General features: G+C 31.0%; 1 protein-coding gene across 2 annotated transcripts in view; it reads right to left on the reverse strand.

The window, feature by feature from the left end:
* The window catches only part of LOC118179797 (vesicle-associated membrane protein-associated protein B-like), a 58,947-nt gene that overhangs the window by 25,689 nt on the left and 7,811 nt on the right, over positions 1-25,447 (reverse strand). For both annotated transcript variants that reach the window (XM_085813243.1, XM_085813244.1), the window contains exons 3-4: positions 22,210-22,313; positions 19,645-19,728 (exon numbers count right to left, since the gene is read on the reverse strand). In XM_085813243.1, coding sequence (XP_085669369.1) covers positions 19,645-19,728; positions 22,210-22,313 — 188 coding nt within the window. The remainder of the gene's footprint in view (positions 1-19,644; positions 19,729-22,209; positions 22,314-25,447) is intronic.

A 25,447-nucleotide genomic window follows, 5' to 3' on the forward strand; every position in this document is an offset into this window, starting at 1 on the left:
TTTTGCAGCAATAATTAATCTTTTATATTTCCAATTAAAATTTCATAATTAAATTTTTAATTTATATTAGCTTTATACAAATAGAGAATATTTGTTAAATTCAAATTTCATTCCTTGCAGCAATGGCGCAAGAGAATAATTAAAATTTAATTTAACTTCGCTATATTCTTGCGAAACAATTTTGTTTGTACTTAGCAGCTTTTAGCGCTAATTACCTTGTTTGATTTCACTTTTTTCAAAATGTAACGACACTTTCAAATTCTAGTAGTTTGGTTTTATTTTAATTTCTTTAGTTTACTGATTAAATAATTTTATACACTCAGTTACATATTTTTTAAAGTTTATTAAAAAATTTTAATTTATAGTATCTTTTTTAATAACAATAGTTCATATGAAATTTTAGTGAATTAAATTAGCAATACCATTTAGATTCCCAGTTTTTTTTTTTAAATTTTTCTGTCCGAAAACTAAGAATTTTTAGTTTAAAAATTTACTGTATTGTAGGTTAATTTACATATGCTCTAAGAATTTTAAATGATATTGTAAATTAATCTTCAGCAATAATTAATTTTTTCTATTTGCAATTAAAATTTCATAATTAAATTTTAAATTTACATCAGCTTTATATGAATAAAGAATATTTGTTAAATTCAAATTTCATTCCTTGCAACAATGGAGCAAGAGAACAATTTAAATTTAATTCTGCTATATTCTCGTAAACATACTTTAAGATTCAGAAGGCAAACAACAAAAATCAGCGTTATATTTACAAAATTTCCACAGGACTAGTTTCGATGGTTTTTACCGAACCACCATCCTCAGCTGCAAAACCGCAAATGAACAAGACAGGAAAAAATTATTAGATAAGATAAGAAAGCCTGGACAAGAATAAGCAAGTGGCGCCATCTGTTGGTGAAACCAGAACTAAAACATAGTTTCTTTAAAGGCCGAAGGCAAATTTGGATTGGAATTAGGATCGTTAACTAGACCAGAAAGATTTTTATGAATGTGAAATGCCTCTAGAAAATCCAGTTCTCCAATGGAAGATGTTTTTTGAATAATTTTGGCAGCAGAAAAATTGAAAGTGTGATTTTCGGACCAACAATGTTGCGCAACAGAAGACTTCTGTGTTTCCATTTTTCTAACATATGCCTCATGTTCCTTGACGCGAAATTTTAAGGCTCTCTTAGTTTGGCCAATGTAAATTAAACCACACTGGCAAGGAATCCTATAAATACCCCAGGAATTCATATCCGGAATGGGGTCCTTAAGTGGAATTCGGAATTTTATTGATGCTAGAATAAACAACCCGAAAGTTAAATTTCTGCAAAATATGTGCAACTTTATAGCTAATTGATGGAAAGAAGGGAATGACAACAGAATTTTTATAATCTCCTAAAACAAGAGTGTGCCTTTTAGTGTGTTGAGGTGAGAATTTTTTAACTGCTTGATTAATAATGTTGGGTGAAAAGCTCCTGTCAATAGCTATTGCTTTTAAATAATTTAGTTCTTCATCAAGGGCTAGTTTGGAGGAGCAAACTTGAAGAGCACGGAAAACATAGGAATAAAATGAAGCTAACTTTTGTTTAGTCGGATGACATGATTTAAAGTGTGGTGGAAGGCAAACCGATCAAGGTTTACGGTAAACTGTAGTACTGAAGTTGGATGTGTTACGTGTGACCAGAATGTCGAGAAACGGAAGAGAATTGAAAGTCTCAAGTTCAAAAGTGAACTGAATAGCAGGATGAATAGAATTCATTGTTGAAAGAACTTTATTTAAATCATCTTTATTACCTTCAAACAGGGTAAAAGTATCGTCTACGTAGCGGAACCATGCCGGGAAGTTTAAAGTTTCAAACAATTTTGATTCATAATAATGCATGTAGATATCAGCCGGGATGGGACTGAGGGGTCTTCCCATGGCTAATCCCTCAGTTTGCTTGTAATATTTATTTTGGAAAACAAAATGTGTTTGTTTCAAACAGAGTTGAGTGAGAGAAATTAAAATTAGCTCATCAATTTCGATGCAAGAGAAATGAAATTCGCGAAGTCTGGTTTCTAGACATCTTAAAGCACTCTCCACCGGGACATTGGTAAATAATGATTTTACATCAAAAGAAACCATGAGTAAATTACTAGGAGAAATGTTTTTAACCTTTTTTACAAACTCTATTGAACTTTTTATGGTGTATATGTTATTGTCTAAGAGAGTGAAAAATCTAGAAACCAAATATTTAGCTAATGGATACGAGGCAGTACCTAAATTTGATACAATAGGGTGGAAAGGAATACCACTTTTATGAATTTTGGGAAGAGCATATAATCTGGCACAATTTGCAACAGATGGGATAAGCGAATGTTTTAAGCTGCTTGAAATGATTTGCCAAGATTTGATTGCAGTTTTTATTTTTGACAAGTCGGAAGGTGAAGGATCTTTAGGGATCGGATTATATGGTCCTTCGTTTAAGAGTTTAGTGACACCATCGATGTAAGTGTTCTTATCCATGACGACTATCTGGCCACCTTTGTCGGCCTTTGAAATGATAATATCTGGGTTAGAATGAATTTTGCGCATTGTAGCTCTTTCTCTCGCAGTTAGATTTGGTTTCAAAAGTTTATTATTGAATTTCACATTATGAGCGATAAGATGCCTAATAATTTCTTTCTGTGAATCTGAAACTTTACTGAACTTGAAAGCTTTTTCGATAGGAGCCAAAATCTTTGGAATCGAGGGTTTACAGGTTTGTGAGAAGTTAAAATTATATTTTAGAATTCTCTCTTGTTCTTCTGAAAGACTAACATTAGAAATATTAACTATTGGCTTGATGTTTACAATGGGAAGATTTTTTGAACTACTTGAACTGGAAGACTGTAAAAGGAGTTTTTCGAATTTAACTGCAAGGGTGTTTTTATGACGATTAACTGCATTCTCCATTCTAGACCAAGACTTTTGTTCAAGGGCAGTGAATTTTGGATATGATTTAGCGAGTTCCAGATGAAGCTTATAGAGTTCATTTTCAATTTTGGGCAACTGTTGATGTGTATCCCTTATGACAGACCGAAGTAAGGCAAGCTTGCAATTTAACAGAATTCTTGAAACGCGAATCGAAGGTTTTTGATTAGATTTGATTTGAATAAAATTGGGGATCAATTTTTTACATTTACATTTAAGTAAAAAGTCAAGATGATTCAGGAATTTTTGCCATTTCAGGCGTAATTTAGTGAAACGATTAACGGATGAGGGCATGATAAACAATGCAGAAAATCAAACTAAATTAACTAAGCAATAATAGAGCACACACAAAACAGCAGAAAAATCCCTCACTGAAATGAATAGAAAACAAAACGTTTGTAAGCAAAATGCATGAAATCATACAAGCAAAGCACAATATCCAAATATACAAAACATAAACATAACTTGAAAATCGTAAAAAAGTACTTACCGAAACTCATGCAATCACAAAATGGCGGCCACACCACGTGCAAAAAAGAAAGCAAAAAGCGAGCCTGTTTGGGACTTCTATAATTAAGACACAATAACACGCCGAATAAATACCAATTCAGAAGGCAAACAACAAAAATCAGCGTTATATTTACAAAATTTCCACAGGACTAGTTTCGATGGTTTTACCGAACCACCATCCTTAGCTGCAAAACCGCAAATGAACAAGATAGGAAAAAATTATTAGATAAGATAAGAAAGCTTGGACAAGAATAAGCAAGTGGCGCCATCTGTTGGTGAAACCAGAACTAAAACATAATTTCTTTAAAGGCCGAAGGCAAATTTGGATTGGAATTAGGATCGTTAACTAGACCAGAAAGATTTTTATGAATGTAAAATGCCTCTAGAAAATCCAGTTCTCCAATGGAAGATGTTTTTTGAATAATTTTGGCAGTAGAAAAATTGAAAGTGTGATTTTCGGACCAACAATGTTGCACAACAGAAGACTTCTGTGTTTCCTTTTTTCTAACATATGCCTCATGTTTCTTGACGCGAAATTTTAACGCTCTCTTAGTTTGGCCAATGTAAATTAAACCACACTGACAAGGAATCCTATAAATACCCCAGGAATTCATATCCGGAATGGAGTCCTTAAGTATGGAACTTGGAATTTTATTGATGGGAGAATAAACAACCCGAAAGTTAAATTTCTGCAAAATATGTGCAACTTTATAGCTAATTGATGGAAAGAAGGGAATGACAACAGAATTTTTATAATCTCCTAAAACAAGAGTGTGTCTTTTAGATACTTTAAGATGTATGTAAATCCCATAGAGATTATTTGCTTGAAAATACTATACTCAGTTCTTGCACATTAAAGAGATCAAGCTTTAGAGTAGGGATGCACAACCTGTTTAGCAGAAGGGCCGCTAACAGGAACGACTTGGTTGCCGAGGGGCAATAGCAAATGGAAAAAATTGGGGGGGGGGGGTAATGCCATAAGTCACTTATTTTGCAATTCAGACATGTACCATATCTAATTTTAATTGATTTGGAGGCCATTATGTATATATATAAGTAAAGAGGGATGAGGTTTCCCTTTTCTCTTTCTTGTATACTGAGGCCAAATCACCCAGTTCAGCTTGGGGGGAAAAAAAAAAAAAATACAGTTTACGCTTGTGCATGATACTAAATTTATATTGGAGATAATATAATCAATATTTGTTTAGTAAATAAATTATTATTATTATCTTACTTTGTAGCTATTGCGCAAGTATTAGAAAAACTTGTTTTCGATTTCAACGAGTTTTAGTTCATTCAATATTTTAATAACAATATGTACAAGTTAGCCATAGTTAAATACATTAGTGTGATGGTTGAGACTGAATTTTATCAACAATTTTTGACATATTTGGTTAAAATTAGTTGTTGATATTCTTGAGACAGATTGCAAGCGTTGATCTGTCAGTTTATTTTTTAATTTTGACTTATTTAGATTCATAAGAGAAAATGTTCGTTCACATAGATAAGTACTACCAAACATGGTAGCACAACTGCTTGCATTATGTTTTAAGCAAAAAAAAATTTGGTAGGTAGAGTTCTATAAAAGTCCACAATATCTAAATCACAGAATCTGGATTTCCATAAGTCAGAAGTTTGTAAATCGATAAGTTTTATTTGAACATCTTCTGGAACTTCTCCGATTATAACAGAAAATGGATCCCCGAAAAGTTTAAATTTAACCTTATGTGCAAATCGATTTTCAAAAGAAATAAGCAGCCTCTTTATTTGGTCTGAATAATCCAATAGTTTATCAGGAAAATTTTCTTTTAGTTTCTTCAGGTAAAGAAAATTGACAAAATTTTGACAGCCAAGCTGCTTTGAGAACAGCTGGAGTTTCAGCTTGAAAGCAGATACTGCATTAGCCAGGTGATAGATAAATTGATTTGTTTTCCCATCAATTTTTTTTTTTTTTTTTTTTTTTTTTTTTTTGTTTAGTTCATTTAGATGGGCTCTCACATCAACTAAAAATGCTAAGTCACACTTGAAAGATGGTTCCTTTAAAATCCTAGATTGCTTGCCATTTTTATCAAGGAATGGTATTATTTCATCAATCAAATCAGCAAGCCTTTTCAAAGCCTCTCCAAGGCTCAACCATCGTACTTCAGAGGAATATATGAGATCACTGAGATCACTATGTGGTTCATCTGCATGTTCTAGGATTTCCTTAGATTGCCTGTGGTTTAAACCATGTGAGCAAATAAAATTGATTGTATCGCTCACTAGGACTTCCATTAGGAGATCAAATCATAGTTCTTTCGCACATAGCAGTTCTTGGTGTATAATACAATGATACCCACGCAAATCTTTTCCTCTATCATCCAAATGGTTTCTCAGTAGACACACCATGCCATTCTGATTTCCAATCATGGCTGGAGCTCCATCAGTAGTGATACTAACAAGTTTGTTAATATCAAAATTATGTGCAGAACACAAATTTAAAACTGAGGATAAAATACCAGTTCCAGTTGTTCGCCCCTTCATTGAACTCATTCCAACAAGTTCTCCAGTTCAAAATTTTGAGAAATTCCTCTGACAAACAAAAGAAGCTAAGCTGTTGAAGCAATATCTGTCGACTCATCAACTGCTAGAGAAAAGTACTTAAATTTGGCAGCAGCATTCTGTAATTGTTCAGTAACATCATCAGATAAATTTTAAATTCTTCTTTGAATTGTCATTTTGCTGAGACACATTTTACAATTTCTAGTAGCTTCAGGGCATACTTTCTCGAAAGCCAACAATATACATTCCTTTGCAAAATCGCCATCAGTAAATGGGAGCCTACTTTTAGCAATTAAGGCTGCAATTCCCAAACTAACTTCAACACAGTTTTCTCACTGTGAAGAGGCCTTTGTAAATACACTCCTTTGAGCAACAAGAGAACGGCGCACTCCTTTGAGCAACAAGAGAACGGCGAAGAAATTCAATTTTACGACTTCAATCCTCTCCCTCAAGCTTTGAAAATGTTGAGTGTTTCATCTCGCAGTGTTGCTTAATGTTATACTCATTGCAAACACTAATCGTAAAATTACATATCAAGCATGTAATTCTGTTATTTTGCTCTATGAAAAAGTATTTCAAAGTCCAGGCCTCTGAAAATTTCCTGTTATCGTCCACTAACTTTCCTTTTGTTTTGCATCCATTCATCATGACAACGTGGAACAAAAATTTCAAAAATTCTATGTTGGTTCCACTTTCAAAATAACATTTAAACAAAAAAGTGAAATACTCAAAACATGAAACTTCTTTATGGTCTCGAAAAGAAAAATAAACGCGCACGTGATAAAACAGTGTATAGTCACAAAGCCCAAAGTGCAATGATACTAAGCAAATGAATCCACCGCTTCGGATCCGAGCAAATATTTTTCTCTTCCACTTTACAAGCACATGCGTGCAAACACACTCGTGCTACATCATACCACAGACTCTTTCTCAATCTTCTACAAGTGTTGTTCCTACAGGCTAGGGGCAATTTTCGTGTTCAGGAAGTAGATACGTGCTTTGGTTGACATCGGGAACTTGGCTCAGTGCCAAATCTCACTTCGACAGGACAGAGTAGAATGAGTAATGAAGGGAAGAGTGGTGAAATTTTTTTTGCTCACAACCCCTTCTACAGACACCCGATATGTCAAATCAAAAGTTTGATAAGGTCTCGGCGAACCACAGGCTGTGTATCCCTACACTTTAGAGGATAAAAACTTTATATACTTTCTAAATGTTAGTTATTACATTTTAAACTTTTGCTTTAAAATTTATCCTTTACTGGTAAGAAAATTTTTTAACAGATAGAAAACAATTTTCAATAAAATAAACTATATTTCTATTGCCAAACATATAAAACATGACTTATTTGCAGAAATTTACATAATAAATCATCAAAATTAAATTTAGAATTTATTCACGCAGTTAATAAGACTTCACACAATGTGACCATAACTAATGTGATAATATGTCCTGATCCCCCTTACAAAATACTAAAATCTCAGTGCTTACCAGTTACCATTGCGAGAAATATATATCAATTTGTCCATTCACATGTAGTTTGTTTATCCTAGTCAAAGTCTTCTAGTGTATTATTGTCAAATATTTAATATGATGACTATTTTCAATCATCCGTCAGCTGAAAAACATGCTGAGATTTTTTTTTCCCTCAATGGAAATTTATTTCACCATTCAAAACAACTAGTGAAATAGTCTCTTTATATCCGTGGGGGAGGGATGACTGCCAGATATTTCTATTCATTGTATATATTCTAAATATTGTTTGGTATTTGCAAGCTGTATGTTTTTATATGCTGTATGTTGTGCACAATGTCTGCAAGTTTTGTAGTAATTCTGGATATGCTTCTGTGCATTATTTTAAATACACCACTTACAAAATTATGCTAAATAAAATAAGAAATGTAAATTTATATTAAACTGGTTCTGTATACACATATTATATAAACTGAGCACCATAGACATTTAACGAATATCTTATGCGTATCGGTAACCACCTGTTTCTAGCCAAGTTTTAACCCATCAACGAGCCCGCCTCTCGGAACGAAATGCTTCGAAAACGGTCGCGTTGTCAGACAACAAACCCCTCCAAAAAAAAAATCGCTTTCGTTTTCTGAAATCTCTCTAAGATGGCCCAGCCTAAGGCAGTATGTTTGCTTCCCCTTAGTGTGATGGATAAGCCATAAAATTGCCTCCCCGCTATTGAATGGCAAGAAGTAGTTGTTCCGTTTAGTTTCGTCTCCCTCCTCTTTCTTAGTACTAGTAGCCTGTAGACTTGTTTCTTTTAACATGTGACTGCCAAATTTTCCGAAATCTTTTTAGAATTTTAGCTTCGAAGCTTGTTAACTTCCAATTATTCGACATGTTTTATTGGGCAGTATTTTAAGAAAGATCATTATTTATTTTGTTACAGAATTTTTTTACTATTTACTTATCTATTTTATTTAGTTTTAGTAGGCCAATTTATTTTGGGAAATTAAATTTTAATCCATTCTTTTACCGACTCAGTTTTCATCACATTATAAGTCCATATATATTTACGATGAGAGTACAATATTTATCAGAAATTTTTGGAAAATTTGGCATATGCATTTCTATTTTAGCGTTGAATTTTTTCCACAAGTTGTTCGTTAACTGTCGAGCTCATCTTCGTCTTTTCAGTGTGGAATTGGCAAGCATAATCTTCCTAATATTTTTCGGGATTTTATAGCAATTTCTAGAATTTTGGCGGTTTTCTACAAATATTTTGGTAAGTTTAGCTATTATACAGTTGCTACTAATGTGGAATTTAAAGCCAAAAATGTATTCCTTCGTTGATTTGAGAGATCGTATTTCGAATTTAAATGGAAGTTTAAATGAATTTGATACAATCTTAACCAAAGACTAGAAAGAATTATTTCTCTGTGTTGGATGGATTTTTCTCACTTTTCTGCATTTGATATATTAAATGCATAAAGCAGACACTCACAAATAGAGTTTAAATAAATTTATTGAAATAAATTTCTATTTTCATTTAAAATTTGTCATTATTAGCACCTCCCGCAGTTTTATGCAATCATAGGATTTTCCGAATTCTATTAGGTCGTTAACATAATTTCAAGGCCTAATAGAAAAGTGATAATATGGAAAGACTATGTCTTGAGTACCAATAGCCAAGTATTTGTAATTAAATAAAATAATATTGAATACCAGCTGCTTTTTTATTTATTTTTAGTCATATAACAAAAGATAAACAAGAATACTATTACATCATCTAAGAATTATTTAGTAAATTATTTTGCTAATGTTTTATGAATGAGGAAACACGGTAAAAATGTTTTAATGATTGAATTCACCGTTAAAAATCAAACAAACCCCAAAATTCCTTTTCCCCATAACTTTGTAAAATGTTTTGATTAAATATGATTTGAATGAGTTTTCCAATTCTGTTTTGAGTGATATAAATATTATTAAATTAGGATATAAATATTAGGATATAAATTATTATTAGTAATAATTTTTGTATTATAACTTAGCAGAATATCGTTTATCGTTAAAAATTATATCTAAAAGAATAAAAAATATAATTTCCATTTTGTCCTCTATGCATCTATTTATATAAAAAAGGAATCTGGCTAGGGAATTTACGACTTGTATATGAACTAAAAATTGGTATCTTGACAAAACTTGTCAGAGCATATAAAGCTTATATTCTGTGATATTAGTGTATTAATCATACTTCTGTATCCGTAAATGCAGTTTATAATTACCAGCATAAGTATCATAATGGATTTTATTAAAACGACGAAAACTGAATGCATGATCCTAGCATTATCAAAGTACGGCTCTTTATCCCATGAAGTATTGCTTGGGTCGTAACCAACACGAGTTTTATTTTTGAAATATTATTCCAAATAAAACAGGAAGTGTTAAACTATATGCATTTTAAACAGTTTTACTTTTTTTTGGAAGGGAACCTGACCTCCGCAGGCTAACTGACACTAAGGTCTCCAAAGACTATTTGTAGTCAATAGAGTTTTTTCATTCTAGAAATACTCATTATCTAGAGCTATCTTTTTTTCTAGCCATTGTAAACTACAGATATAGTGGGAAAAAAATCTCATTTTACATAATTTTCGGATAATTACATTTTACATTAAATAATTTTAGATTTTTATTAACGCAATCGATGAATATGGCAGAATAATAGTTTGTTGTAAACATTGTAAATTTCAACGTTTTTTAAGTAAAGTTTTCAAGTAAACCAAACCAAAGATTATTAAATTAGTCTTATAATGTTTACCGTTTGGTTTTCAGTGTTCTGAATTTGCATTTTAAAAACATAATTTAAATAACTTTCTTTACGCTAGTCGCTTTTAAAATGTTTACCTATGTAAACACTTACTAATGTTTAATGTAGGAACTTTGTATGTACTTAATGAAAGACTTAGAGGAATTTATAAAGAAAACTAGTTCACATGGAAAAAATCACAAAATCTTCCCTACAGCCAACGTATTGACCACAAACCAAAACCAGGTCAAAATACTTACGATCATCTTTTTTATCCACATAGCCATTGGTAAACTTTTCAAACTTATACTTGTTCTTATTGCAGTTATAAACAGAAATGTGAACACTTAGATACTCCGCTTGTTAAAGTTAGTACAGTCTGCGGCTGATTCTATATCTGCCGAGGTGTTTTCGAAAAAAACTTGAAAGATAATAAATTATGTAACCTGCTGAGTCATCGAAATATTATATATTTGTTTATTGAAGCTGAAAATTTTATAAATTTCTATAAAACTGCAATGGAATTATTGCATTGAGTAATCTTCAGTGTGATGTAATTAGTGTCCTAAACATAAAAGTATGCAAAAATCAAATTGGAAATTACAGCAAATCAGTCCTTAAAAATATGCTATGCCTGTATTAATCTAGTAGCAATCAATTATTCATGAACATTATAGTATACATGCCATATAACAATTTGTCAGCAGTACAGGAAACAATTTCGATATGCGTGCCTTTTCTTTTAACATAGTTTTTCTCTCGTTACTTTTAAGATAAACATATAACTTGAAATAGTTTTTCTTCCTCCAGCCTTCACTTATTTATTTCTTAAAATATCTCCACTAAAATCAGAGTGATATTATTAACGATTTTTCTTTATTATATAAATATAAAATTTATCCTTTATTATATAAATAACTGAAATGCTTAAATTTGACATTCTAATAAATATTTTATAGTAACTCTCTGAAAAATTTAACTTCTTTTAAAATGTATGAAAATGAATTAAATCGTGTATTTTTTCCAGTCTTAATGATAATAAAATTTTAGAATCATCAGTTATATATCCGTATTGATTATGAGAAATTATCTCATTCTTCTTTGAGCTGGAAATTGCTCAATGGAGCTTCTTCCAGCTAGAATTTGAACTCGGGGTGTAAGTGATAGTAGATCGGACTATCAGTCGGAATGCCTGTGGTTCGTATTCCGCTGATAGGATAACGGATTTTTCGTGTTTCCCCCCCCCTTATAAAAACGCTATGTCTCTTCAATGGCACCCCAACAAAAACATGTCAGACGATAATTCGTTAACACATGAATTATTCCGACAGTGCCTCGTGCTTCTTCTCTCTCGCCCTTTAAATGAAAACAAATAATAAGGAATTATGCCATTCTCACTATCTTGTTATAAATGGAAGTCCTTCCAGCTAGAATTTGGAAGACCTCCTTATTAGAAGCACAAAGAGGGCACTGCTGAATTTTCGCATTTCTTGCTTCGAAAAAAATCCAATGTTTCTGCATGGTATCTTTCTGTTTGTGCAGCATTCGGAATTATTCCGCTTTCGGAAATTTTTCAAATTTACTTTTTTTTGTATCGTTATTCCATTTGTCGTATATTGATAGGTAAAACAATGCAGATTTCAGTCCATTTTCTTAAGTTTTCGTATCGGCAGGAAAATATACTGTCGCACTTAAAATTGGTTTCAATGCTGAAAATGATTTGATTGTTTGGTTCTATTTTTCCTTTTTCTTCCTTTAAAGATTTATTTTTCTTTCATAAACTTATTTATTTATTACATTTTAATCTAATAGTCTCCCAAAAACTAAAGCGATAAAAAAGTTCTTTGATTCCAAGATAAAAGAAACTTTCATTATGCTTTGAATTTCTTCAGCAATCTTTCACCAGTAGGATTTATTTTCTTCTTTCACCTACTGATACTATGTGATTCTATATATGTAATATATCTGATTATGTATGTGTGTGTGTCTAAAGGTTTAATTGATATATATATGTCATCAATGTCATATTTTAGCATATGTATATATTATAATGCATATATATATATATATATATTATTATTGCATATATATATATATATATATATTGCATTTTATAATTTCATTACACAAAAATTTTATACCTTAGGGAGTATATCTTTTAAAGTAGATTTTGGGAATGCTTGAATTTTGAGTGAAAAGGAAAGTCAAGATTTCTACTACTTTACCCCGTTCAGTGCTTTCTCTTTTACTAAGGAATTAACATCATAGGAGGGCTGTTTTTGCCCAAAGGTTCGGCCTTTGTGGAAACAGTTAGGGGAAACCGGAAAAGCAAGAAATAATTTTTCATTAATGATTTGACATCTTCAAGAAGCAATGACTCTCAGTGAGTAAAAGACAAACATCTGGAAAGATGTATTTAAGCATAAAATGGTTTTCGAATCCAAATAACATTAATTTAGAGAAATTTTTATGGATGCAATATATAATATTGAGATAAAAGTATAAAAGTAAGTAAAAGAGGGCGATGTAGGGTGATTTCATTGTTCGACTATTCGATACACTATTTGACTATGTTAGAGAAAGGCCTCAAACATAGTACTGTCGGCCCTGTGTTTAGATTTGCTAAATTTACTAAAGCACACGATATCTATCTACCAAGATAGAGGTATTCTACTTCCAACGAGCTTTCTAAGAAACACTTACAAGCATTTAGTTTACATGTTGAGAAAAATCATAAAAATTCCATGCAGTTGATCTATTTCGTCGCTGAAAATAGAAGCCAAGAAGAATCGATAGTGTTCTCTGGCTTCAGGCACCTAGATTTTTCACTTTGAATTTGGAACTAGAAATATAATTACAAATGTCTCTACTAGGGGAGATCAAAATTCATTATTTTTTCACACATGTAAAATCTGGTTAAATATGTTTTCTCGTTTATAAATTACAGAAGATTTTTCAATAATTCCTGATATTTTAAAGGAAACTTTTGATGTATTTGTTTCCTGTAACAGGTCTAAATAATCATTCATTAAAGCCAAACTAATTTTAACGATCTGAAAATTAACAAATGAGTTGAACTCTTTCATAATTATAATAAAAATAATTTGGGTTTAAGATTACCTCAGAAGTGATTTTTTTTTTTATTTCTTAATTTAGATGCCTTACAATCCAACAGTTATTTCCCCTATTCAACTACGGCCATATTAGTGGCCGGTAAATACTGGTAGTTCGATTTACACACTGACGAACGAATACGATGGCTGAATGGTATTTTTCCCTGTTTTTCCTTATATATAACATGAATATGAGATTTTTCTCGTTAAAAAGTCCTCTACGAAGGCATCTCTTTCCTTAAAAGCAGATAGTCCTCGTGTGTTTTGCTGTATTCAAGTAATCCTAACCTTCAAACTACGGCACCTGTCACACTAAATCAAGATTAAAGGTTTCTAAACAAGATTTTTAATCGGCCTGTGGGCCCCAGTGGCCAAGCGCTAAAACCGCTGAGTACTGGTAATCCTACATATCAAATCCTGGTAAACACACTTGTTCGGTGAAAGTTTTCTACGTTCAATGTGAAGGAAATCTAGTTTTCCTTAGAAAGTTCTCCCTGCTCTTGCGCAGATGCCAATTCCATTAAATTTTCTGCATTAAACACAATTGTAATTCTTTCTTTTTAAAGAAATCTCAGGGGAAATAATTGTAAACATCAGATTCAGTGCGATTATGAATTATTATTTTAAAGTAGTTAACATTTTGAGTGGGAAAAGCATTTTTAATACGCTCATAAACAACCCCTCCTCTAAACTGGCATCAAACTGTGTCGATTTCTACAACAATCTATATAAATACGTTTCCAAAAAATTCTGCTAAAATATTAAAAGTTGTATTTGTAGAGCATTTATTAGTTAGATTTGTGACTACCTACTCAACTTTTGGTTTTCATAACCTATAAGGTATTTTCTCCTGCCTTCTTAGCATACCTTCATGGTCAGCACGCACGGCGTGTATTCGAGAGGTTGGTGGTTAGAGTCCCGGCGAAGGCATTGCTCCTATTTCACATGTCCTGCTTCGAAATAACCTAATGTTTCTATAGTGCATACCTGCCAACCTCTAAAGATAAAAATTCAGAAGATTTCTCCCCCAAATTCAGAAGATTTCTCCAAAATTCAGAAGAACACGAAGAATTAATATCATGCTTTGATACTAACAAAATAACAATTTATAAAAATAGAAAAAAGAAAATTGTACTTACATTAGTAAATCTCAATTAAGTAAGTAACTAAAAAATTTATTAGGAAACATAAAACAAGAGCTTAATGTTACACAAAAAAATTATTGCAATGAATTTAAAGTGCATTTTTTTGGCTTTAGCCAAAAATTCTTTGGAAATTCATAGTTATTTCCTTTGAAGGATTCTTTAATTGTTGGAAATTCGGCTTTGTAGGCAGGCCGAAAATATTGAGAATACGGTTTTTTTTAACTCATTTCGTAACAACGACGTATTAAAAAAATGCATAGCACGTGCAAACAAAAAACAAACAGAATGCGACAATCCACGCTCGCTGAGTACGAGCTGAGTAATTCCCTTGCTGCTGAAGCAAACACGAAAAAAATAATCTGGCGCCCACAAAGAAAAGAGTGGGAAAAACAAGTTCAGCGCATTGGATTGGCTGGTTAAGCGGCGAGTTGGGAGAAACCGCAGGTTACTGGATTCGAAGTAGTCGGTAGTTGGCGGTAAAACACGATGCAATTGGCGAAAATCGCTAAATTGGCGAAAAATTCTAAAATTTCAACAAAAATCACTAAAAACACTTGAAAAAGGAAAAAAAATCGTAAAAAATGGATTACGATCGTAAAATTGTAAAGACAAACGCATTTTCGTAAAAATTACGAAAAATTCGTAAAAGTTGGCAGGTATGATAGTGGCACCCAAACCAAAAAAGGTGGATGATGATTCTCCGCCGCAAGGATTTGGCGATTCGGTCCCCTAATCCCCAGTCGCCCTATAAAAGGGGAATGAGTGAATATACGGTATTTTCTCCCGCCCTTTTAGCATGCCTTCGTGGTCTCAGTACGCTCGGCGCGCATTCGAGAAGTCCGTGGTTCGCGTCCCGGGTAAGGCATCGCTCATTTTTCATGTTTCTTGCTGTTAAAAAAAAAAAAAAAAATTTAATGTCTCTACAAACCTTCCATTCATCAGAATAGTAATAAAGTCATGAAGCATAGGGGGTAGGGGGGAAAAGGAATTTTAAAGAAAAGATTATTTTTACAAAATGACTCAAAATTTCTTGAGACAGTATAAGTAGTTATATAACTCAAATAATTAAATATTTGACCTCTTAATTTTACCAGTATTTCTGTATAGAAATAAAACATAATTAAATATCTTTAATGAGTATCATAGATAGTGGAGCACATCGAGTGAGCTTCACAATATTTTCAAAAGCAGCCACTTTGACAAATGAACAGAACTGTTGGGAATCACTTATGAATGTCACACGTTTCATAATGCCAAGAATGTTATAAAAATAACAGTTATGCTATATCAACAACTTACCGATCTTTCCAAAGTGCTTAAAAATAGAGCTGTTCCAAAAATTGTATTCAGTTCATTCACGGTGTTTAATCAAAAGCTCGTCGTAGATTTTTGAACTGCTTATCGATAAGCTATTGAATTCAGATTTTGTACAATTATGTTTACGGATGATAATAATTCGATTTAGAGTTTTTAAAATTTAATGTCGAAGAAATTTTTTGCGCATATTTCCATTTAAGAATAAACTAAAAATCTTAAATTTTTAAGTTTGCATCATTTTACAGAGCGTAAAATAGCTTTTGAAATAAAATTTGCATGAAATTTGTAACCTAATTTCTGATTTGGGGGCGAATTTTGTTTTGAATTTATATATTTTTTCGATTATTTGAGGTAAAAGGATACTTGGAAGTAAAAGACTGAACCAAAAGTAATAATAATAATAATAATTTATCGCATAGATTAATGGTAATAAGAGATTACTTAATAGCTTCTTTGCTAAATTCCTGTACAGTTTTATAAGAAGAATCATAGGTTCTTAAATTACGAAATCAAATAATTGAATCGCATTGTCAGATGTATAATATTTATAAATTTATCAAGACAGCCTCACGTTTTTATTATTCATGATATAAATTTGTAGAAGAATTTTTTAAAGAGAATTATTTAATCTCGTATTCCCATTAAATTACACGATACATTATTTTTAAAACAAAGGGCGTTAGCCGAGAAGGTCTATTAACTTCATTTTTTCATTTTCCGTTGAAAACTATGTCAGTTCACTTTTCAAACTGTTGCTACCACATATTACAGCCCTGTATTATATTTAAAGAAATTAAATAATGATTTTGGTTTATTAGATTACGGCAGAGCACTCAAGGGCTATCTGCCTTGAAATTAAATAATGAATAATCTGCATAAATATATGTATGTTTCTCGCATTGTGATAAAACAACGGTACCTAGACCCATCCAATTTTGAATAACGTACATTTCCACCCGAATATGGGCATCTCGAAGCCGAGATTTGGAATTTGTTTTATTATATGTTTCATATTTCGTAAAACTTCAATGAATTTTTTATTAAGAAACTCAACGATTTTAAAGCGAGCAAAGGCAACACTGTATTAAAATAATAATATAAAAAATTATCTTCAACGGGCGAGACTGTGTTTCGGAAATTCTAAAGATATGTTCATTTAAAATTTATTTTGCGGTATTGCTGTTTAACTGAAGTTTTATGGTTTAAGTGCGAAGAACATGATATTTAAAAACAAAGGTAACCCACAAACCGTTAAAAAACGCCCTTTGGGCGTAATGTAAAATCTGAAAGATTTGCATTCTCAGATTTTTATGTTTGCATTTATTACTTTTATTTTTCTTGTTTTAATTCATTAACGCTCTTATAGGTAAACGTTGATTTTGTAAAAAATTATATTTTTTATTCAATAACTGCTCTAAAACGGAAATTCTTAAATCCCTTTATATATGCATCCACTTTGTAACTGGTAATAAATTTGTTTCTTTAGAGTCAGTGTAAGGCCTTTATCCCAAAACATCAAGATTTCTCCCCACGCTAAAGACAGCCATTACCCATTGTTGTCAGGATTGCATGGACCCTTGTCCCCTTAGGCATTGGGGGTTGGAAGACATACAAAAATACGGGCTAGTCCTTTTTGGCGTGTTTTTTCGATAATACAAAAACACGGGACTGTCCGTTTTCGAGGGTACATTTAAACTAACAATAATCCGTAACGAACCGTTAAGAGACCTGCATAAAAGAACGAGAAAATCCGGGTAAAATCGTTAATGGGTTAAAATGTGCCAATCCCCGTTTGTTGACAAGGTCGCTATAACCAACAACTACCAAAATTTCTCCTATGCTATTCATCATTAATGACTTCTAAAATTATACCCACCCCTATGCAACACTGATAACTGCAATTTACTTCATAATGCAGATTGACAGCACCATAAAATAGTAAATCACTTTAATGTTATTCTCTGATTAACACAATCTGTCTGTAATGCATGAAAATTTTATAAATTAAATCCATATTTCCATGCACTTAGCTGGTAATTAGTAATACCTTGCAAATAAATTATACATACAATATATTTTTTATCTATAAACAATGAATTTTAGTTAAGGAAAAGAAACAAATTTATATGCATTTAACTTTTCAAACGGTCAACATTAAAAAAACTATTTTTAACCCACAGACATATAAAACAAATTATATTTGCAGATTATACAATTATAAATACAACTGCACATTCAAACAACATTACTTTATGAAATTTGCATCTTATACACCGGCACTTTTTACTCACTTCAGAACTAATGTCACAAGAAAGTAAACAAATACATATAGGATTGAAATACATAGATACAAAACATATACATATAGATACGAAAAATTCTGTTTTTACTTCTTTTCGAATGTTTTAAATAAACAAGTAGAAATGTGCAGAATGTCCCAACGGGGGGAAATGGATAGAACATAAAAAATAAAAAGGTCAGGATAAAGGTAATGCTTTTTACTGTATAACTGTATGACAGTTATTACTATTTAGCAATATATAACTTTACTACTACATCTCGACTGCTCATTTACCATTTGATTGTTACCTTATAAAAAAAGAACTAAACTACTGTGCCCCCCTAAAAAAGGGGGGTTCAATTCTATATCTCCTGTTCTCCTGGGCCTATTCACGAAATTCAACTTGCGTTTTTTATATCTCGAAGGCGCGACTTGGCATATGTATTAGATTTATATATATCATTTTCTAATATAGGTATTTTCACACAAAAATCAGACTTTTTCTGAAAGGAAATGCCAATTTTTTTTGCATATTTCGATTCTACGACTCAAATTATGCTAAACTGCCAAGTTTTGGAAAAATCGCGTGAGTAGTTTTTAAAAAATTAGCTCTCAAAATTTAATCTCCTCAATGTTAATTGAATTTCCTATATATATTTATTAATCTCTCATTTTTTATTAAACTTATTTGATTCTTCCTTTCATATTTCAAAATTTAGGTTCATTCCATATAAAATTCGCCCTTTTTTATGATTTATTTTAAAAATTTGTATTTTAAAATAATTTTTCTAAATTTTTTGAAAAATATTTTGTATTATAACCTATAAAATTTTTAACATCATCTTAAAGTAGATGTATTTCTAAGCATACCTGCAAAAAATACTAAATATACTGCAAAACATACCCACAAATTTTTTAAGATATACGTGAATTTACATTTTGGCGCATTTTGAAATTTGGCATAATTATTATTAGTGATAATAACAAAAATGTGGTTTACACACTTTGTTAAAATTATTTGGTGACTTTTTTTTTTTTTTTTTTTTTTGCTCGAGGACAATGAAAAAAAAACGGAAAGGAAAATAGGTTGCTATAAATTAAGAAGTTTGCCAAGTGAATTATTCTTACTAATATCTCCTAACATGTTTCATATAAAGGAATGGAACTTTTTACATTTAACACATAATGAATACTTTACTGACTAGAAGTCTTCCATATGAAAAACACAGTTTTTACAATTACAGCAATTTCCCCTCCATATTATATAAACCATTCTCTTAAAAATTCTCTACCTCATTTTGAAAACTTTGTAATTAAAGTACCTGCCTAGGATCTATGATTGAGGGAATAAACCTTATACCCACCTTCATTAATACTCTTGTATCATTCTAAAATTTTTAATAAAATACCCCCCAAAAAAGACAATTCCATCTCTTATTCACCTCAATGCTAAATTAGAAATTTAAAAGCCATTTTTATCATACAGAAGACATGGGTAATTAAAATAAAATTCTTACATTTTGAACAGACTCTTCAGCAGGCATGTCAAAAACACATCTCAGCTTAGAATCCATAAGGCTCTCAGGTTTGGCTTCTTGCCACTATGAATTAAACAAAATATCACACCAAGCATAATGTTAGATATAAAATATTTAAAAAATGCCCAAACTATAAAGGCGTATTTAAAAAAAGTATGTACTGTCCTTTTTATACCTACAATTTGAGAATTTCAAGATTGTATTACTTCTGCTATTGAGGCATAGCATTTTCCAAATCTAGTACATAATTCAGAAATCGTATAAAATCTGTTTCCTGAATAAAACTGCTTTCACCTTTTGCCCCAAACTTTAAGTAATAATACAGTAATAATTCAAAAATAATGCAACAATTCAATATAATATATATATTGATTTAAATATAAACCAATTTTAGTACTCAATTTTAATCAAAATTAAAATAACTGAAATGTCATACACATACATAAACATTTAGGATAATTAATTTTTTATAACAAATGAAGGTTACAAAAACTGATTGATGAAATAGCATTAATCCATTTCATTAATTAATGATATGGATTAATGAATTAAAACAGAGAATTCAGTAGTATTTAAAATTTAAGCAATTACAACATTATTTGGGGAAAAAACATATGATGCAGCAATATAATTATCTATTCTTGTGCACAACTTTATATTATAATGAAAAATCAAATTCTGCTCTCCTGAAAGCTTGGAAACAAATCTGATATAACTCAGTGATACCATGAATTATGGTTAGCACCAAGATAATTCTGATAATGACTTAATAATGTAAACTTCAGTACGATCACGGATTTTGGTTCTCTTCCATTTTAATTATTAAAACTACTAGATCAGGGGTCGGCAACCTACTGAAATGGAAGAGCCAAAGTTTACAAAATTTCGCAGTTTTTAAAGAGCCACTAAAACTTTTGTTTCAATATTATAGTATATATTATTTCGTTTCAGTAAATATTATTTGAGGAACTTGGAACTTGAGCACTGCAACTTTACATCAAAAGAGTCGCATGCAGCTCGCGAGCCGCAGATTGCCGATCCCTGTATTAGATAACTGATCCACCCTACAATAATTTTATTCTCTTATTTTTATATCAGAATATTCTTGGTAAAATTTTAATGATGCTAACTCTTTACACCAGTAGTAAAAATAATACACATTTCTTTAACATAGGAACTGGATTCCTTCAAACCAATTTTCTATTCTTGACTTTCAATAATAGTCCACAATTCTGAGAACAGCTTACAAATTCCATTTCACTACTTGTAAATTCCAGATTTCCATAGCAAAGAGAAAATATGTAGCATGTCAAAGCTAGTATAATAACATAGCATGTGTTAGAACATACCAAAAACGGAGGGTATGCTTATAGCAGAGAAGCAGAAATTTTGTTTTGCAATTTGCTAACCAAAATTCCCACTATCGTTTGATATTTAAGTAACAAAAAGGATAATGCATTCTTGAGAACTAACAGCACAGCAGCGGAATTTTAAAATAAAAATGGGTACTTACGTATTATCGCAACCAGGTTGGCGCGATTTGTAAGTTTGAGTATAAAAGTATGAATAGAAAGAAAATGTACATTTATTAATTACAGATAATTTTTAATACTGTTTTTTATATTATTTTGTTTTAAAATATAAAATAGCAATTAAACCCTTCCGGTTTCGAATTTGAATAAGTTGCAGAATTATTTTTTCGGTGGAAATCTTTTGGCTATTGCTTTTAGCACTGATTGAAAACCGTCTTCGCCATTAACAGCTTGAGCTTAGCACCACATAAATTCGATAAGGTATGAGTCAAGATGATGACGGGCTGTTCCTCTCTGTTTTTTGTTGCGCCATTTGGCTGAGCCCCACATGCGCTCTACATGTTGTGTGTGAACGCCCGTGTTGGGATCCACAAAGTTATATTTGTGATTAACAGTTCCATGCAAAAATCCAGCATTTTCGAACTCACTTGTATTGTATCCTTTCCAGCAATCCAAATAAATGATGCTTCCTTCCTTGATATTTTCGCAAATTTTTTCCATGAGGGTAACGGCGCTTTTGTTAGGTACAGTAATCAAAAAAGTCTCTTTCTTTTCTCGGCAAATTCTGCCGAAAACCCATTGCTGTGGTAGTACACGCCCAGTGTTATTTTTTATTTTTACAAATAAACTTTCGTCTATTTTCACACACATAGGGTTGCCGTAAGTAGGGTCGCCAAATTTGGCGATTTATGCGAATTTTGGCCTGGTTGCGTTAATACGTAAGTACCTAAAAAATGTTAAGACTCTAGCATTTAGATATAGATTGCTTATGCAACTTTTACAATAAAGACTTAAAACATATTTTACACAACAAATAATAATATTGCTAATGAATAATTCATGATTCCAATGTAAAATAGTACTACTACATTTTTAGAGTAACCAAGTGATATAATTCAGCTCAGAAAACATTTATACAAAAAGGAAAGTCTTATTACCAACTGTAAATATACTCACTACAATATTTTAAGGAAGAAAAAAGATCTGACAATAGAAGCATAAATATACTTACTACAGTATCAAAATTAACATCTCCTTCTGGGATGATAAGCGATTGGACCATAAACTTGTGCTTATTTTTTTCATTTGGATTATAGTCGAATGGTTGTAACATAACTGAAAAATGAATGAAATCAAAATACAACTCTTATGGAACTAAAAATCGATATATATACTTTCAACATCAAGATAAGAGCAATACATAACATTAATACAAATTTAAAATTATGATTATTTGGCTCTTAACTACAATTCCCACACTGACAAATCTCTAAATCTCTTCATTTCGATTGATAACTAAATCTTACTTTTCATAGTATTCCATTATTAGGTTCTCCACTTCCATGGAGTTCTAGATTACCTAATATACATAACTAATGGTTATAGTCATGCATAGCGTTTCTTTCTTCTTTATTTCTCAGATTTTTCTTTCACTGCATTGTACTGCAATTTATTCTCCAGATGTTTCTCCTAGTTTTTGATACAGTTACGAGATTCAAAAATAATTTTCCATTATTCTACTATATTTCCAAGATTTTGTTTGCTTTACTACGTTACCTTTTAACAAGTATCTTGACTTGGATGCCAAGCAAAAAATCTACAGCTATTCTGATCACTTTTCTCGATCAAGACTGTTGATTTATGTGCAACATAATTTGAAGCAGCATTTTAAAACTCCAACAAGAGTGCTGAATTTAGAAATTCATCTTTCAAACCAGATTTACAAGAAGGTATTTTGCCTCTGGTGTTACTCAATTTGATGCAGTATTTAGCTTTCAAATATTCACGCTGTTTCAGTTTCTTTGCGACTTATCCTTAATCATTTTTTTAATCTTTGTTTACATTTGATTTCACACTCGGGGATTTATCCTTCGGGATTGGTTTTCTTTAGAGATGGGTCTCCTGGTTTTCACCGCTTCCTTTACGACTTCTTTTAAGTAAATTTTTCAGAAATTTCCCATTTCCCCTTGATTTAAATATACCCCCTTTAATCGATATTCTAATTCTTAATAAGTAATAGCTTAGTAGATCAGAAAATTGAATACCTCAAAGGAAAAATACAAGACATTACCTTTTTTTATTTTTTTACTTTGTTTAGAGCATAACTTATGCTTTAAATTATGTTCTTTATTTAGGGCATAAATTATGCTCTAAATAATGTCACGATTACTTCAGAATATCATGGTTAGATAATATTCTGCAAATAATGAATATATTGTGACTAGGCAAGATACACTGAAAGTACCCATACTTACAAAAAATTCCATCACACATTTTGGACTATTAATGAAATGATGCCAAAATATGCGAGTTTTCGCCAAAAATGGAAAAGTCTTCAAACACGCTGGGTTTGGTGTAATCGTGAGTACATGTGTTAGTTATCATTCTTGAGTAAAAACTCTTCCCCTTCTTCTATCACACATTTTCGGGAAAGAAAGGGAATAAAATTTGTTATGAAATGTTATGTTATGTTGAAAATATTTCGCTACCAAGTTATCGCTAAAGAATAATTTCATCTCGTTGGTTGTTCAAACATAATTTTCTATAATAAATGATGCTTTTATCTCGTTGGTTGTTCAAACAATTTTCTATAATAATTGATGCTTTTTCTTTTAAAAAATTTGCGGTAAATTGCAGAATCGTCCACTTATTTGTTTGCCGCTTTTTACAAGGGTAAAAATAATTGGATTTTTTGTCAATTTTCTTTTACTTTTTAGGTGAATATAGGTCGATGTGTACATAGATAAAGTCAAGAGTGTATGCAGTGCTATTTTTGTGCAATACTGGTTTTTTTTTTTTTTTTTTTTTTTTTTTTTTTTTGTTTTTTTTTTACAGTGAAAATAGGTCAATGTGTACATGGATACCGAATATGTGCAATTCTTAAAAACGCGTCAAGCATTGGGTGATTTTGCACTTTACCCAAAATTCTATTGCAGACTTTCCAACGTGGGCAACTCCCAAATTGTTAAATCCATAGGATATCAAAAAAGGATTTAAAAATTAAACTAGTATTTCAATGGCGTCTTAAAAAATATAGAACTATATAAACTTAAGCAATCTTGAAAATTTTGAAATCAATTTTGAAATCAGCGCATACGCTAGCTTTGGCTCGCTGTTAAACGGGCGCGTTTGCTAGATTTGAAGCTTTTGCGCATACATTTTCGCAGCAATTTTTTACGGTCCTCAAAACGGAATAGTACCCACTATTCTAACATAGGTATTTTGACACAAAATTGGACTTTTTCAGAAACAACATACCAATGTTTGTACATATTTCGATTCTACGACTCAACTTATGCCTAAATATTAAACTTTGTAAAATTTGGTGCGAAATTTATGGAGAAATTCAACAATTTATGTTGGTGCTTTTTTTAGAATAGTTCGAAGAATTAGAATAGTGCGAAGAATAGTTCACTTGGCAAACTTCTTAATATATGGCAACCTATTTTCATTTTTTTTATATCATGCACGAGAGCAAAAAAGTCACAATCATTCCTTCTTTCAAATAATGTTCTTTATATTATATTTTTAATTATAATTCTTATTATTTTCAGTAATTTTTTTTTCTTTTTCGAATTTCATTTTTCTATTTACTCATTCAAACTCTGTAGCTTAAATAAAAAGTGCATCTTTTTTTCTTTTTTTTTTCAAATAGTTTTCTTTATACTATATTTTTTAGTCATAGTTATTATTTTGGACTTTTAGTTTAATTGTTTGTGTTGCAATGTCTCTTCAGATAATTGTTTTAAATTTTTCTATTTATTCATTCGAACTGAGCATTTTAAATATATTTATTAATATGAATTTTCCAGAATTTTATTTTATTTATTTATATTGCGTTTCTTTCGGAAGAATACTTTGTGACCCAGACTATGATACATTTGAAAACTGCATGTATTAAAAGAAAAAATACAATAAAGCACAGTTAACATGCCTTTCAATGTTCCGTTCAGAAAAGATGTACAAATAAGAGAGATATATAACCAACATTTTAACTTAGGATGACTTGTATAAATTGCTTTAAATAGTTTTACGATTATGCCAATTGCTTTACAGAATTTTATCCTCCTACATTTAGTTTCTGAAAATGTTATTCATATAGTAGTCAAATGTTTTATTTTAGAAATTGTAAGAATCAAATATCATAAGATTAAAAAAGTTTTAAATTTAAAAAAATACTAAATTTTGTGCAAAAATTTATCTTTTCTTCTTGGCTTGCTCTTTTTCTTCAGGCATTCTGCAAGTATATT

The sequence above is a fragment of the Stegodyphus dumicola genome, chromosome 3 (genome assembly GCF_044657685.1).
Source record: "Stegodyphus dumicola isolate Sdum_Otavi_A_Nest chromosome 3, ASM4465768v1".
Classification (NCBI taxonomy): domain Eukaryota; kingdom Metazoa; phylum Arthropoda; class Arachnida; order Araneae; family Eresidae; genus Stegodyphus; species Stegodyphus dumicola.